The sequence below is a fragment of the Oncorhynchus gorbuscha genome, linkage group LG02 (assembly GCF_021184085.1).
Source record: "Oncorhynchus gorbuscha isolate QuinsamMale2020 ecotype Even-year linkage group LG02, OgorEven_v1.0, whole genome shotgun sequence".
In the NCBI taxonomy this organism is placed as follows: domain Eukaryota; kingdom Metazoa; phylum Chordata; class Actinopteri; order Salmoniformes; family Salmonidae; genus Oncorhynchus; species Oncorhynchus gorbuscha.
This window is the reverse complement of record NC_060174.1, coordinates 67,562,047-67,576,199: the sequence shown is the minus strand read 5'-3', so window position 1 is coordinate 67,576,199 and position 14,153 is coordinate 67,562,047. Positions and strand designations below refer to the sequence as shown.

Here is a 14,153-nt window from a genome sequence, read left to right as displayed (position 1 = left end):
AATGTTGCCTGGTGATTGTAACCACTAGCGACAGGTATACATCTCTCTTAGTCACCGTCAGCCTCCTTCCCTTGTCAGAGAGCAAACCCAATCTGCACGATTTATATAGTGCGAGCAGAAGGGCAGAAACAGCTGACTGGAGACTTTCTCTGGGGCTCAGGGAGACTGGGGGAGATGGTGGAGGACTGGGGGAGGACGAGTCGGCAATAAGAAGGGGCATTAAGGAGTCAGTATTGGACTCGTCAGCATTAAGGAGCTCCATGGTCACACGCTCCCAGATCATCACCTCTCACCTTCAAGGTGCTGTGCGTGTCTGGGAAAGTCAATCACTCCATATCTCCACTTCGCTCCGCCACGCCCCCATATCCTTCCTCAGTTCCCCTCGACCCCATTTTCTCTATCGTACCTCCGGACCACCTGAGCCACCCTCATCTGTAGGTACTTTCCACACCCAGCCCCCCCCCCCAGATCACAGAGTTATTTATACTTCTTCTGTCAGGTTTGGTATCTTAAGGAGCTTGATAAATGATCTGCTTCATTCATTATTAATCAGGGTGGAGAGGGAGAGAAAGAAAGGGTATTTGGTATTTTATTAGGATCCCCATTAGCTGTTGCGAAAGCCACAAGCTACTCTTCCTGGGGTCCACACAAAACATGAAACATGACATAATACAGAACATTAATAGACAAGAATAGCTCAAGGACAGAACTACGTACATTTAAAAACGGCACACGTAGCCTACATGTCAGTACATACACACAAAATATCTGGGTCAAATAGGGGAGAGGCGTTGTGCTGTGAGGTGTTGCTTTATCTTTTTTTTAAACCAGGTCTGCTGTTCATTTCAGCAATATGAGATGGAAGGGGAGTTCCATGCAAAAATGGCTTTCTATAATACTGTACGCTTTCTTACATTGTTCTGGATTTGGGGACTATGAAAAGACCCCTGGTGGCATGTCTGGTGGGGCAAGTGTGTGTGTCAGAGCTGTGCGTAAGTTCACTATGCAAACAATTTGGGATTTTCAAGATAAGCCAAAACGAGAGCCTGCAGGACTTGCTTTACGGAGTGTGGTGTCAAAAAAGCAGAGCATCTCTTTATTACGGACAGACCTCTCCCCATCTTCACCACCATTTAATCTATTATGTTTTCACCATGACAGTTTACAATCTAAAGTAACACCAAGCAATTTAGTCTCCTCAACTTGTTCGACAGCCACACCATTCATGACCAGATTCAGCTGAGGTCTAGAGCTTCGTTTGAGTTTTTAGAGATGTTTAGGTCCAATTTACTGGCCACCCATTCCAGAACTGACTGCAACCCTTTGTTAACGGTTTCAGTGACTTCATTAGCTGTGGTTGCTGACAAGTATATAGTTGAATCATCAGCATACATGGACACACAGGCTTTGTTTAATGCCAGTGGCATGTCATTGGGAGAAAGAGGGTCTGAGTCTGAGGCCTGCTCCCCTGGTTCTCCCCTGGTTCTCCCCCAGGACCTGCAGTTGGAAGCAGGGCACCAAGGACAATTGGTCTCCAATCACCATAACCTAGGACCCTACCACTGACCTCTGTGTCACCATAACCCACAATCAACCTCTGAATCATCACCAGGCAGGATAACCCATTACTAAGACCTAGATAACCTTCAAATCTGAAATGACCCTCATGATAACACAATTTCCTCTCTGAAAGTATACCCACACGAAAACCCACCAGTCGACTTCTGAAATGACCCTGACGATAATCCACGTGTTGTACTTGTAAACACTACCATGACGACAGTCTTTGATAAATCCTGTGGAATGAGCCTAATTATAAACCGCGTCTTCATTTTGAGGTCTATCTAACAGCAGGACGTCTCCTGAGCTTTCCTGGAAAGACGTCAGCACAGATTAAGGACCCTCTTCATAAACCGACCGCTAAACCCCTGGACTAACCATCCTCATAATCTCCAACTCCGCTACCATGGCTGCTATGACTAATCTCATACAACCTAGTTTCTGTAATTACCATAGCTTTAATCCATGAGTCAGACTCAAGGACCCAGGTAATCTGCTATCTATCTCTTTAGAATGGAAGACACCTCCCCCACAATGTGACCTTTGAACTTCCACTGAGTACCTATAGAGCCACCAGTGGAGTAAATAATTGCTGAGCGTGTGTTGAACGTGACAGGGAGGGTCACCATTTTTATGTGTAGAATGGGGGGGGGGGGGACAAAATATTAAATTAAATAAAAATCTCATCCTTCACTTGTGACTTACTGACTGACTCGGGCAGCCTCCTTTGCCTGCATCTCCAGCCAGAATGAATTCTAATGAAAGCTGGCGAAATAGGTAATATCCAGCGTCCGTGGAGAGAATCCTGAGGATGGGAAGAACCTCTTTATCATGCAGAGCAGTGTCCCGACCTTCTCCTCAACCCTCTCCTTTCTCCTCCTCCTCTTCCTCCTCCTCCCTCAGTGCCTGATCACACCTATTCTACCTGCTCCAAGAAGCTGAACTCCTAACGCCACCATACGTTACGCTACGTTGCTCTCCTGAAACACTAGTTAGGCCAAGGACTCAGGCCAGGGGCTAGCACACAAGGTGTTTACATTGTAACTGGTACCTCTTCCTCACCCATCAGTCATTCATACATTTAGGGCTACTCATGCAGATTCATAGGGAGAATCTCAATGGCAAACTACTCTCCAAGCCTCCTTCTCAAAACCATTGGTTGAGAAGGCCAGAGGTCCCACCTCTCTGACCTCCTCCTCCCATGGGTTTTGAGAAGGAGGTGGGAAGAGAGGGGAGAAAATGTGAGGAGTATGCAACTGAGAGTCTCCCATAGCGGGGGAGGTCTATGCCACTTTCTCCCTTTCAAACAACCTCCTTTCGCATAACAACTTTGTCTGTTCTTCTCTGATAAGTAAATCACCTCTTGCACCAGTGCAAATGCTTAGTAAATATGACGGGGGAGTAAAATACAATATGTGTTGGGCTCATAGTAAGACTGAGGTCCTGTTTCCTTGGTGTACTGCTCTGTATTGCCAGCAGGGGTGGTCGTGACACATTAGGCAGCCCTGCCTGGGTCTGTTGACCATCCCGAGCAGTCCCGGGTATTCTGGGAGATGTTGTGGAATCTGCCTAGCTACAGTAATCCCGCCATATTCCATGGTGCTGTAGCAACAACCCCCCCTCAAAACTTCCACTGAATCTCCTATTGGGTCTTTCCTCTGTGTGTGTGTGTCGGAGTGTGTGTGTGGTTTGGAGTGTGCAGAGGTGGGGGACACTAGCACATGTTGTTGATGTTTTTAGAACCAGGTGCAGATGTTCTGTGACATCTGTGACATGGCCTATTACCTAAGTTAACCCTTGTCTCGTCTTAACATTCTGTATACTCCCCTTGTCCTAAGGGTCAAAAATGACCCGCCTTCACTAAACCCTTCAAATAAAGCAGCTTAATTGGATAATTTTAAACCCCAAATCTATTTTGCATGAAGAAACAACCTGTCATTCATCACAAACTTTGTGAATATCTGTGTTTTCCCTCTTCAACATGCAGGAAGACTGCATTTAATTAGTGGACGACACTCATTTTTATTACAACACACCTTTTATAATTGTTTTCTTTACTAAAGTAGAGGTTTATTGTTATTATTATTATTATTGTTGAAGGTATTGCATAAGTGTAAACATTGTTTTTTTGGCAAGAGATATCACTTGTATAGCCTAAGAAAGTAGCAGAATTGTGCAGAAAGTAGTTTTGAATTAATTTTATTGAACAATAACAGTCTTGAACGTTATTGGCAACATAGTGATATATTCTTATACACTGAACAATGAGGAATTAACTACAAAATACTAGCCTTCTCCCATTTGTTTTAGCCATTGCCCCCACCCAGAAGGTGTATAAACAACAACAATAAATATGAATAAAATAAGATTAGCACATGTAGGACAGTATGCACATGTAGGACAGTATGCAAGTGTGTGTGCAAGGACTTTGCAGATGTATTTCTCACATGTGCAGCACATAGTATTTGTATAGTATTTGTTTTACATTTGTTTTACAGTCCTTCTTTGGGGGGCAGAATTGGAATCTCCTCCTCTTGCCTGCCCCAGCTGCAGCCTCAGGTGGATGGTGGATCAGGACAAGATTCAGTCCCCTGAACAGCTTTCACAAGCGCTGTAGAGGCTGCTGTGCCGGGGAGGCACTCCCTTCTTTGAATGCGTGGGGTTACAAGTGCCTTTCCCATCTGCTCCAGGAACACCCTCCTCTTGTTTCGTTTATCAGGTTGATCTTGTTCCATATCACAAAAGCATTGTATGAGGACACATCAATGTTATGGAAGATGACCAGGGGCAAGCAGGCAGTCATGATCCTGTAGCTGTAAGTTCCAATCACCTTGCCCAGGTTGTCCACATCTCCTTTGTTGTGGTTGAAGTCCAGGATGATGGCTGGCTTCCTGTCTTCATGATCACTGATCTCAGCCGTTTTGTGCAGTGTGCTCAGGAGGACCACATTCTTGTTCCTCTTTGGGAGGTAAGAAACTAGAGTGGTGGTGGGGGTGAAGGCAAACCTTTATGAGAAGGCCTCTCTCCCCCTTGTTGTGAGGAGTGCAGGGGGGAGCTCAGGCTTGTTCATTCTAACTGTGCCAACCATGGTGATTTTCCTCTTCAGGAGCTGCTGGCTGAGTTCAATCAGTACCACACAATCTCAATATCTCATTGTGTGTGTCTTTGTGTTTTTTTGTTGTGGTGTGTAAATGATTTTATAACTGCCGGGTCACAAATGACCCTAAGACAATCTTTGCACCCTGGTGCTGTACAGCTTTCATGGAAATATGAACAAAGGCGACGTTTCACTTTTTCTAACGTTGGGGTCACTCTAGGAAAAGTCATGACATTTCAAGTTGAAGAAATATCATTTAGGGCTTTTTCTCTGCTGCTATACATAGTGGTGGGTCATTGTTTGACCCTTAAGGACAACACAAGGGTTAAGAAGGTGTACAGGGCTGTGAAAAGGTATTGGTCACTTTTCTCATTTCCTCTACTTTTGCATATTTTTGAAATTGAATGTTATCAGATCTTCAACCAAAGTGAACAAATAACACAACAATTACATACTTATATCATTTATTCAATTCTAAAAAAGTTATGCAATACCCAATGTCATGCAAAAGTTATACTTTTGACCCATCTGTACATAGAACATTCTTCCAAGAGTCTTGATGATCATCCAGGTGCTTTCAGTTGCCTTTTGGCAAACTTGAGTCAACTTTTTGGACAAGATGGGTCTCGTTATGTCGGGCAAAAACCAAACTCTGCATTCCACATTAGGAACCTCATACCAACGGTCAAACATGGTGGTGGTAATGTGATGGTCTGGGAATGTTTTGCTGACTCAGGACCTGGACAACTTGCCTTATAGAAGGAACCATGAATTCTGCTCTGCATCAGAAAATTCTACAGGAGAATTTCTGGCCATTCATCTGTGAGCTGAAGCTGAAGCACAGCTGGGTCGTGCAGCAAGACAACGTTCCAAAACACACACTCAAGTCTACATGAAAATGGATAAAAAGCAACACATTTAAAGTTTTGGAATGGGCAGGACTTGAAACCAGCAGTTCGTGGTTGAAAACCCACAAATGTTGCTGAGTTACAGCAGTTCTGCACGCAAGAGTTACAGCAGTTCTGCACGCAAGAGTTACAGCAGTTCTGCACGCAAGAGTTACAGCAGTTCTGCACGCAAGAGTTACAGCAGTTCTGCACGCAAGAGTTACAGCAGTTCTGCATGCAAGAGTTACTGCAGTTCTGCATGCAAGAGTTACAGCAGTTCTGCATGCAAGAGTTACTGCAGTTCTGCATGCAAGAGTTACTGCAGTTCTGCATGCAAGAGTTACAGCAGTTCTGCATGCAAGAGTTACAGCAGTTCTGCATGCAAGAGTTACAGCAGTTCAGCAGTTCTGCACGCAAGAGTTACAGCAGTTCTGCACGCAAGAGTTACAGCAGTTCTGCATGCAAGTTACAGCAGTTCTGCACGCAAGAGTTACAGCAGTTCTGCACGCAAGAGTTACAGCAGTTCTGCACGCAAGAGTTACAGCAGTTCTGCACGCAAGAGTTACAGCAGTTCTGCATGCAAGAGTTACAGCAGTTCTGCACGCAAGAGTTACAGCAGTTCTGCATGCAAGAGTTACAGCAGTTCTGCACGCAAGAGTTACAGCAGTTCTGCACGCAAGAGTTACAGCAGTTCTGCACGCAAGAGTTACAGCAGTTCTGCACGCAAGAGTTACAGCAGTTCTGCATGCAAGAGTTACAGCAGTTCTGCACGCAAGAGTTACAGCAGTTCTGCACGCAAGAGTTACAGCAGTTCTGCACGCAAGAGTTACAGCAGTTCTGCACGCAAGAGTTACAGCAGTTCTGCACGCAAGAGTTACAGCAGTTCTGCATGCAAGAGTTACAGCAGTTCTGCATGCAAGAGTTACTGCAGTTCTGCATGCAAGAGTTACTGCAGTTCTGCATTTGGTTGCAGTCAATTCAGCTAAAAGTGGCACAAGCAGTTATTAGTGTAAGGGGGCAATTACTGTTTCACACAGGGGAATTGGGTGTTGCATAACTTTGTTAATTCAATATTTAAAATTAAGTATCCATTTCTTTGGTTATTTGTAAACTCAGGTTCCCTTTATCTAATATTAGGTTTTGGTTGAAGATCTGATAACATTCAGTATAAAAAATAGGCAAAATCTAGAAAAAATCAGAAAGGGGGCAAATACTTCTTCACGGCTCTGTAGATGTACTTAAAGAGAAGGGTTTACCAGAGGGCGAGGCTGACCTCACTGGTCCTGTTGTGTGCACGAGCATCGCAATACACAGGTTATTCAATCATTCCACCCACACTGCTCGAGCGCTGGTCTTTGATTGGGCTGGAGGTTGTGAACGAGCGTCTGCGTACCCAATCGCTAAAATAGAGCTTGTGTCTATTGGAGACGCGCCACACGCTGCAAGTCCCCTGGGTATCAGGAAGTTACAGACCTGTGTGGAAGCTTGAAAGACAAAAGAGGAGAGATTCTGTCATGCAGGTGAAAGAGGACCCAAAAGCGACTTAACAGAAACAGAGTTTATTTAAGTCCAAACAGGGAATAACAGAAATCCTCTAGTCTGTAGAGGGGAATAACTGGAGAAGCGGCCACAGACTGCAGGTCGCTTCGGGTAGGCGCAGGCCGTAGTAGACAGAGACACCTGCTCACACGCAGCATCTGATGAAGGCAAAAAAACACGACAGGACAGGGCGATACACAATCATAGCAAAAACACGACAGGACAGGGCGAAACGCAATCACAGCATGGTGAATACTAAACAAGGAACCGACGGGACAGGAACGGAACACAAAGGAATAAATAGGGACTCTAATCAGGGGAAAGGATCGGGAACAGGTGTGGGAAGACTAAATGATGATTAGGGGAATAGGAACAGCTGGGAGCAGGAACGGAACGACAGAGAGAAGAGAGAGCGAGAGAGTGAGAGGGGGAGGGGGAGAGAGAGGGATAGAAAGGGGGAAAGAACCCAATAAGACCAGCAGAGGGAAACGAACAGAATGGGGAGCACAGGGACAAGACATGATAATAAATGACAAACATGACAGATTCATTGAAGATGAACTAAAAACAAACCCGGCTTCCCTTTTTATCTGTGGATGATCGTCGGAGTAGAGAAACACACAATGTTGTATGACAAAGAACCAGCTAAAATAACAACCAAATGTTCATCTCCCAGGACAAGCTGGCTAAATATCCATGAATGTTTCATGTGTGTTTCGACCTGCCCCGAAATTAATGTAGTTGATTCACAGTTGGTTTTGCTATATTAACCTGCCCAGATTGTGTCTGGTGTGAATGGACAAAATCAAAATGAGCGCGACGCCCTCTGTCACCATAACTACATGGCCCTTCTCTAATGGTTTATGATGCCACGGCTTGGTATGATGTTATATTGTGTGAGTGATAGCTAGGAGCAGAGTGAGTTGGGGCTAGGGGATGTGTAAGTGGTGTCTACTGCCTACTCTACACTCATCTCTGGGTTGATTAACAGTCTCTGTTGATGTGATCCACATGCAGGGGAGTGACAGAGGTGACCACGCATCCACCTCACATCCCTTCATACCTCCATTTGTCATCCCCCTTTCAATATCCCCTTCATAGGAGAGAGAGAACGGAGGGAGGTAGTGCACTTGTGATGTCACTGTGTGTCATTAGATCAGCAGTGGCCTTTGTCATAGGCTCGGGGTAAATTACACAGCAGTGATACATCTGTCAAAACAATGCTCTTTGTTCACAACACACTCACACCCAATACACATACATATGTGTACACGCTATCTGATGCTGTGTGGCTGGAAAGACTACAACAACAGATGCCATTGGCAACCAAGTCTACATCTCTTACTTATTAGTACCATCTTAGCACAGAACCTTGTTGCTGGACGAATGATAAATGAATAGAAAGAAGGAACCCTGCCTGCACACAGTATTACTTCTCCTAAGTGCACTTCATTGCCTGGCTGGCAGCATGTCTGCCTCTGTATCATTCCATTCCCTTTCTCTATACCTCATCCCTTCTTTCTCTTTCCCTGCCGTTTTGCCTGATTACTCTTCTCTTCTTCCCCTTTCCTGTTTTTTTCAACTCTCTCCTGTTCTCTCTCTCTCCCATTGTGATGGAGGTGATGCTATCTGGACGGCTGTGTTGTCCTGCATCTCAATGCAGCCCTCACAGGAGAAGAATGGACTACAACGCCATTCATCAGGAAAGGTCTCTCTCTCTCTCTCTCTCTCTCTCTCTCTCTCTCTCTCTCTCTCTCTCTCTCTCTCTCTCTCTCTCTCTCTCTCTCACACACACAGATACAGCACCACATAGATATTACAGTGATTTACATGTATAACCTCACAAGCAATTAAACGCAGACAATAGAAATCACTCATACAAGCACAGACACAAACACAATTATCCACACAAAGATACATAACCGCATGTGTAAAACCTGCCCACACACACACATCAACCACTACACAAATGCCGCTGAACATATATTACATCATAGACATTATAATTGAAGGTATGCATACGTACATCAACACACCCATTAAATACGCAATCACCGATTGACATGCCTGATTGACATGCCTGATTGACATGCATTGGAACGGCATCTGTGAAATCTAGGCTCTCAATTGTGCCTCTTCCCATCCACCATCTCTCTATCTGTCTTTCTCGCACGCACACACACACACACACACACACACACACACACACACACACACACACACACACACACACACACACACACACACACACACACACACACACACACACACACACACACACACACACACACACACACACACACACACACACACACACACACACACACACACACACACACACACACTTGCACTCACACACACAATCGGCCCCCTTCTCTCACACATCTCCCCCCTCTCATGGCCCAGGAGGGTTTTCCAGAGAACACAGATGATAAAATGGGTCAGGACAGAGCTGAGCACTATTTTTACCAGGACAGAAGCCATTTTCCTGGAGTCTCCTACAGGTATAGGGAAGCTGAGGCTCATGGCTGAGACAACAGAGCTGTGAAATGGAGTTCCCCCTTGTCATTAGCTCCATACTGCCCTCCTGGGCTATGTGCTTCACTAGCCTGACAAAAGCTGTCTGATCACGCTTTTACTGCAATGCACAGCCTAATTGAAAAGAGGATGACAAAGAATCAGAGTGAGTGAGTGAGTGAGTGAGTGAGTGAGTGAGTGAGTGAGTGAGTGAGTGAGTGAGTGAGTGAGTGAGTGAGTGAGTGAGTGAGTGAGTGGCAGACTGACTGACTGACTGACTGACTGACTGACTGACTGACTGACTGACTGACTGACTGACTGACTGACTGACTGACTGACTGACTGACTGACTGACTGACTGAGAGCCATGCAGAGGTTTTCCCCAATGGCAGTGTCCTCTGTGTCTCTTGTTGTCACTCACCTCAGCCTCTCACCCACACAGTCACAAAACAGAGTACATCACTGTTTCAAACATGCATCCGCTCTCACAAACAACAGCTTACCGGTGTGTGACTGTAACACACACCAAACACACAAGGTTACACATCCTCAGCATGATTCTATTCTAAGGGAAGACACTCTGTCTGTCTGCTTGAAGCCACCTAGAAGGCCTCTGTGAGTTACCGAGGGGTTTTGACTGTGTTTCCTTTGAACCCGATGCTCCTATTGCCTCTGTACACACAGAGGCAATAAGACAAAATCCTTCTCATTGCAGAATGTTAATCTTCAGCTCAGGGATATTCTCTCTCTCTCGCACTGACAGAGGTGTAGCTGTTACAACCTTACACCAACGCTCCAACGACTAACAAATGATTGTTCTCCGTGACTCTCCCAACTTGAATGCGTCTGCCCTACGTGCACTGCACGCTGACAGACTTTATGTATGAAGTATTGCACGGTTACGCCCTGTGTTTTAAAAAATGGATTCTGTGACACACACGCACGCACCCACGCACGCACGCACCCACGCACCCACGCACCCACACACACACACACACAGTGAGATTGAGTGAATGTTCCACTACTCTGTAATGCTATTGCTCTATGTCCTTTACAGTAGCACCAGACACAGTGTAGATAATTGGTCACACTGCAGTGGCTAATCCCTTGTTATTATTCTGCTGTTTTTATGTTGTGTGGCAATCTAGACGCTCGGGGCACAGTAACCTTTCATCCTTAATCACACACAGAGTTTACACCCTATTACCTAAGCTCGGTAAAGAGACTTAACGCTGAACAGTACATCCTCAGTACAGACGCTGTACTATAGCTGCATACTGTCCTCAACCCCCATAAAATTGTACATTGCAGATTCAAAGTTCTTTGTTTCTGGCCATTTTGAACCTGTAATCGAACTGAGAAATGCTGATGTTCCAGATACTCAACTAGTCTAAAGAAGGCCAGTTATATTGCTTCTTTAATCAGAACAACAGTTTTCAGCTGTGCTAACATAATTGCAAAGACCCCTCCTGTCTCAGCCTCCAGTATTTATGCTGCAGTAGTTTATGTGTCGGGGGCTAGGGTCAGTTTGTTATATCTGGAGTACTTCTCCTGTCCTATTCGGTGTCCTGTGTGAATCTAAGTGTGCATTCTCTAATTCTCTCCTTCTCTCTTTCTTTCTCTCTCTCCGATGACCTGAGCCCTAGGACCATGCCCCAGGACTACCTGACATGATGACTCCTTGCTGTCCCCAGTCCACCTGGCCGTGCTGCTGCTCCAGTTTCAACCGTTCTGCCTTATTATTATTCGACCATGCTGGTCATTTATGAACATTTGAACATCTTGGCCATGTTCTGTTATAATCTCCACCCGGCACAGCCAGAAGAGGACTGGCCACCCCAAATAGCCTGGTTCCTCTCTAGGTTTCTTCCTAGGTTTTGGCCTTTCTAGGGAGTTTTTCCTAGACACCGTGCTTCTACACCTGCATTGCTTGCTGTTTGGGGTTTTAGGCTGGGTTTCTGTACAGCACTTTGAGATATCAGCTGATGTACGATGGGCTATATAAATAAATTTGATTTGATTTTCTAATGATCAATTAGCCTTTTAAAATGATCAACTTGGATTAGCTAACACAAAGTGCCATTGGAACACAGGTGTGATGGTTGCTGATAATGGGCCTCTGTACACCTATGTAGATTTCAATAAAAACCAGCCATTTCCAGCTACAATAGTCATTTACAACATTAACAATGTCTACACTGTATTTCTGATCAATTTGATGTTATTTTAATGCACAAAAACAAAGACATTTCTAAGTGACCCAAAAAAATATTACGGGGGGTGTATATTCTCTAAGTGGCTCAACTGCACCGCTGAATCTAAGCCCATGGAACAGGATGGGCAACTCCAGATTGAAGTCCATTTCAGCACCACGGACAGCAAACAGATTCTCCTGGCACAGAGTTCAGCATCATGGGCAGAAACCAGATTCTCCTGGCACAGAGTTCAGCACCATGGACAGCAACAACACAGACCGTAATTGAGGAGATTTTGCAACAGCAGTCCACTCCTGATATGGCTGTTCCAGCCGTTGCATGATCATTATAACTGTCATTTAGAGAGCTAAAGCTTCACTGAGTATCTCTATTGCTGGCACTGGCCTATTGCCACGCAGCCATTTCCCCCAGGTTTACTCAGAAACATTACTGTAAAAGACACATTGTCCAATGTTACTGGTTTATATATTGTTGAGCATGTGGACTCACAGATGTGTAGAGGTACCCATCGCTGTTCATGCCCAGGTAGAGCCCTGTCTTCGCCCCCTGGATCGCCACGATCCTCAGACCCACAGGAATCAAGTTGAACTGTGCTGCAGAGAGGCGGAAAGAGGGAGGAGAGAGAAACGTTAGAACATGAGACTGACATTAGACTGACCCAGAGAGCAGCAATCAAGAGCTTCCTAGATTGTCTTCTATAGGAATTAACACGGCTGTTGTTTCACCTCTGAATAACCCTACCAGGCACAAGGGTCACAACCTCACTGAGCCTAAGCCAGAGTGTCATGAGCGAGATATGGAGTGTTGTTGGAGTGAGGGACTATCATCACGTCACCTCAGGTTTGCCATACTTTTGCTCTACTCTGGGTGCAGCACCTCCCTGAATACAGCTAAGAGGACTGGTGAAACACAAAGGAATAGAAGGAGAGCATGTGAGAGAGACAGTGGGAGAAAACAAGGGAGAAAGAGAGCGTGAACAGAGAGGATGGAGTGACAAAAAGATGACAGAAATAGATGTCAGGAAGGGGCAGAGGTGGGAGGAAGGAAGGAAGAGAAAGGACAAGTCTATCCTCTATCTCTCTCGTCTCTTCTCACTCTCTCTGGGGCGTGCAGGGTTTCAGAGGTGTTACTGATCTCTTCTACATAGAGACAAATGGAACCATCAGAACAGGAAAACAGAGTGGAAAGAGTAGAAGACAGATCGGGTGGAAAAGAGAAAGTTGAGATGGGAGAGATAAAGGAACAATTATTGCTTCCATGGATTTTAAATGTGCCAACTAAATATCCTTATCAAATCCACACCCATTCTGAAACCTAAACCCGATGCAATAAGAAGCACAGCATCTTTGTCAACATGTGATTGTGTTGTCTATTTATTTGCAGACCTTGCTGTTTGTGAATGGGCATCTGGCTTTCCTAATCTCTAACTATATTTGAATAAGATCTTTGTCAAATCCTCTTGTTGATTTTGTGTATTTTTCACTGTTGGCAGTTTCTAAAGGCGCATTTGGCAATCAAATAAGATTAATGTTGAAAGTCAATACATGCATCCAATCCATATTATAAGTAAGTAAGCAAATCTAGGGGTCCTTGAAGATGTCTCAAGTGGTTATTTATTTATCTGCTGAATAATTATTGTACAACGATGTCATGGTATATCAGGAAAGCAGGCATGTCTATAAGTCTCCGATGTGACCTCCCCATTCTCTGCCTCACCATGCTGCTGTCTTCTCTCTCCCCTTTTCATCACTCTGTGGTGTCATAGTCACCCTGCACCAAACCCTCTGACAACCTCCAGCTCAATCAAAGACCAGTCAATCTGTTCCACACGCTCCTCTCTGCTCTGCTCCTCACACTCGCAGACAGCTGGGCCAGAGGAGGAGAGCTGAGGACAGACCCAGTCACCACACACTGCGCACACACACTCATCCCTGTCACTCCCCCTTCTCTCTTTCTGTTCCATTCTCTCCCTTCCATCTCTCTCTCTATTTCTCTACTTCTCCTTCTATCTTCTCTTGGCATGACCTCAGTATATGAAGGATTTTATGGATGAGGGAGAAGTATACAACAACACTGAATATTTCAGTGTTTCAAATTGTGTGCTTAGTGTGGTTTTGTGTACTGTTGCCATGACCTGATCTGAGTTGGTGTTAATGGTGATTGGGTTGTGTGCTGTAGTTATTCCAGTATACCAGGATACCAGTATCTAGTATCCACCTATTCTGGAAAAGCATAGGTTTCAGTACTTCAGCCACAGACAAATAGCCCTGATCAGCGGTTGGTGAATGAGCAATCAACTGGTGCCAGTGACCAGACACTGAGAGAAGTATACAATAC

General features: G+C 45.1%; 1 protein-coding gene across 1 annotated transcript in view; it reads right to left on the bottom strand.

The window, feature by feature from the left end:
- LOC123994040 (fibroblast growth factor 11-like) overlaps positions 1-14,153 on the bottom strand; it is a 61,187-nt gene that overhangs the window by 1,977 nt on the left and 45,057 nt on the right. Inside the window, exon 3 of the mRNA XM_046296525.1 lies at positions 12,306-12,409. Within this exon, the coding sequence (XP_046152481.1) occupies positions 12,306-12,409 (104 nt within the window). The remainder of the gene's footprint in view (positions 1-12,305; positions 12,410-14,153) is intronic.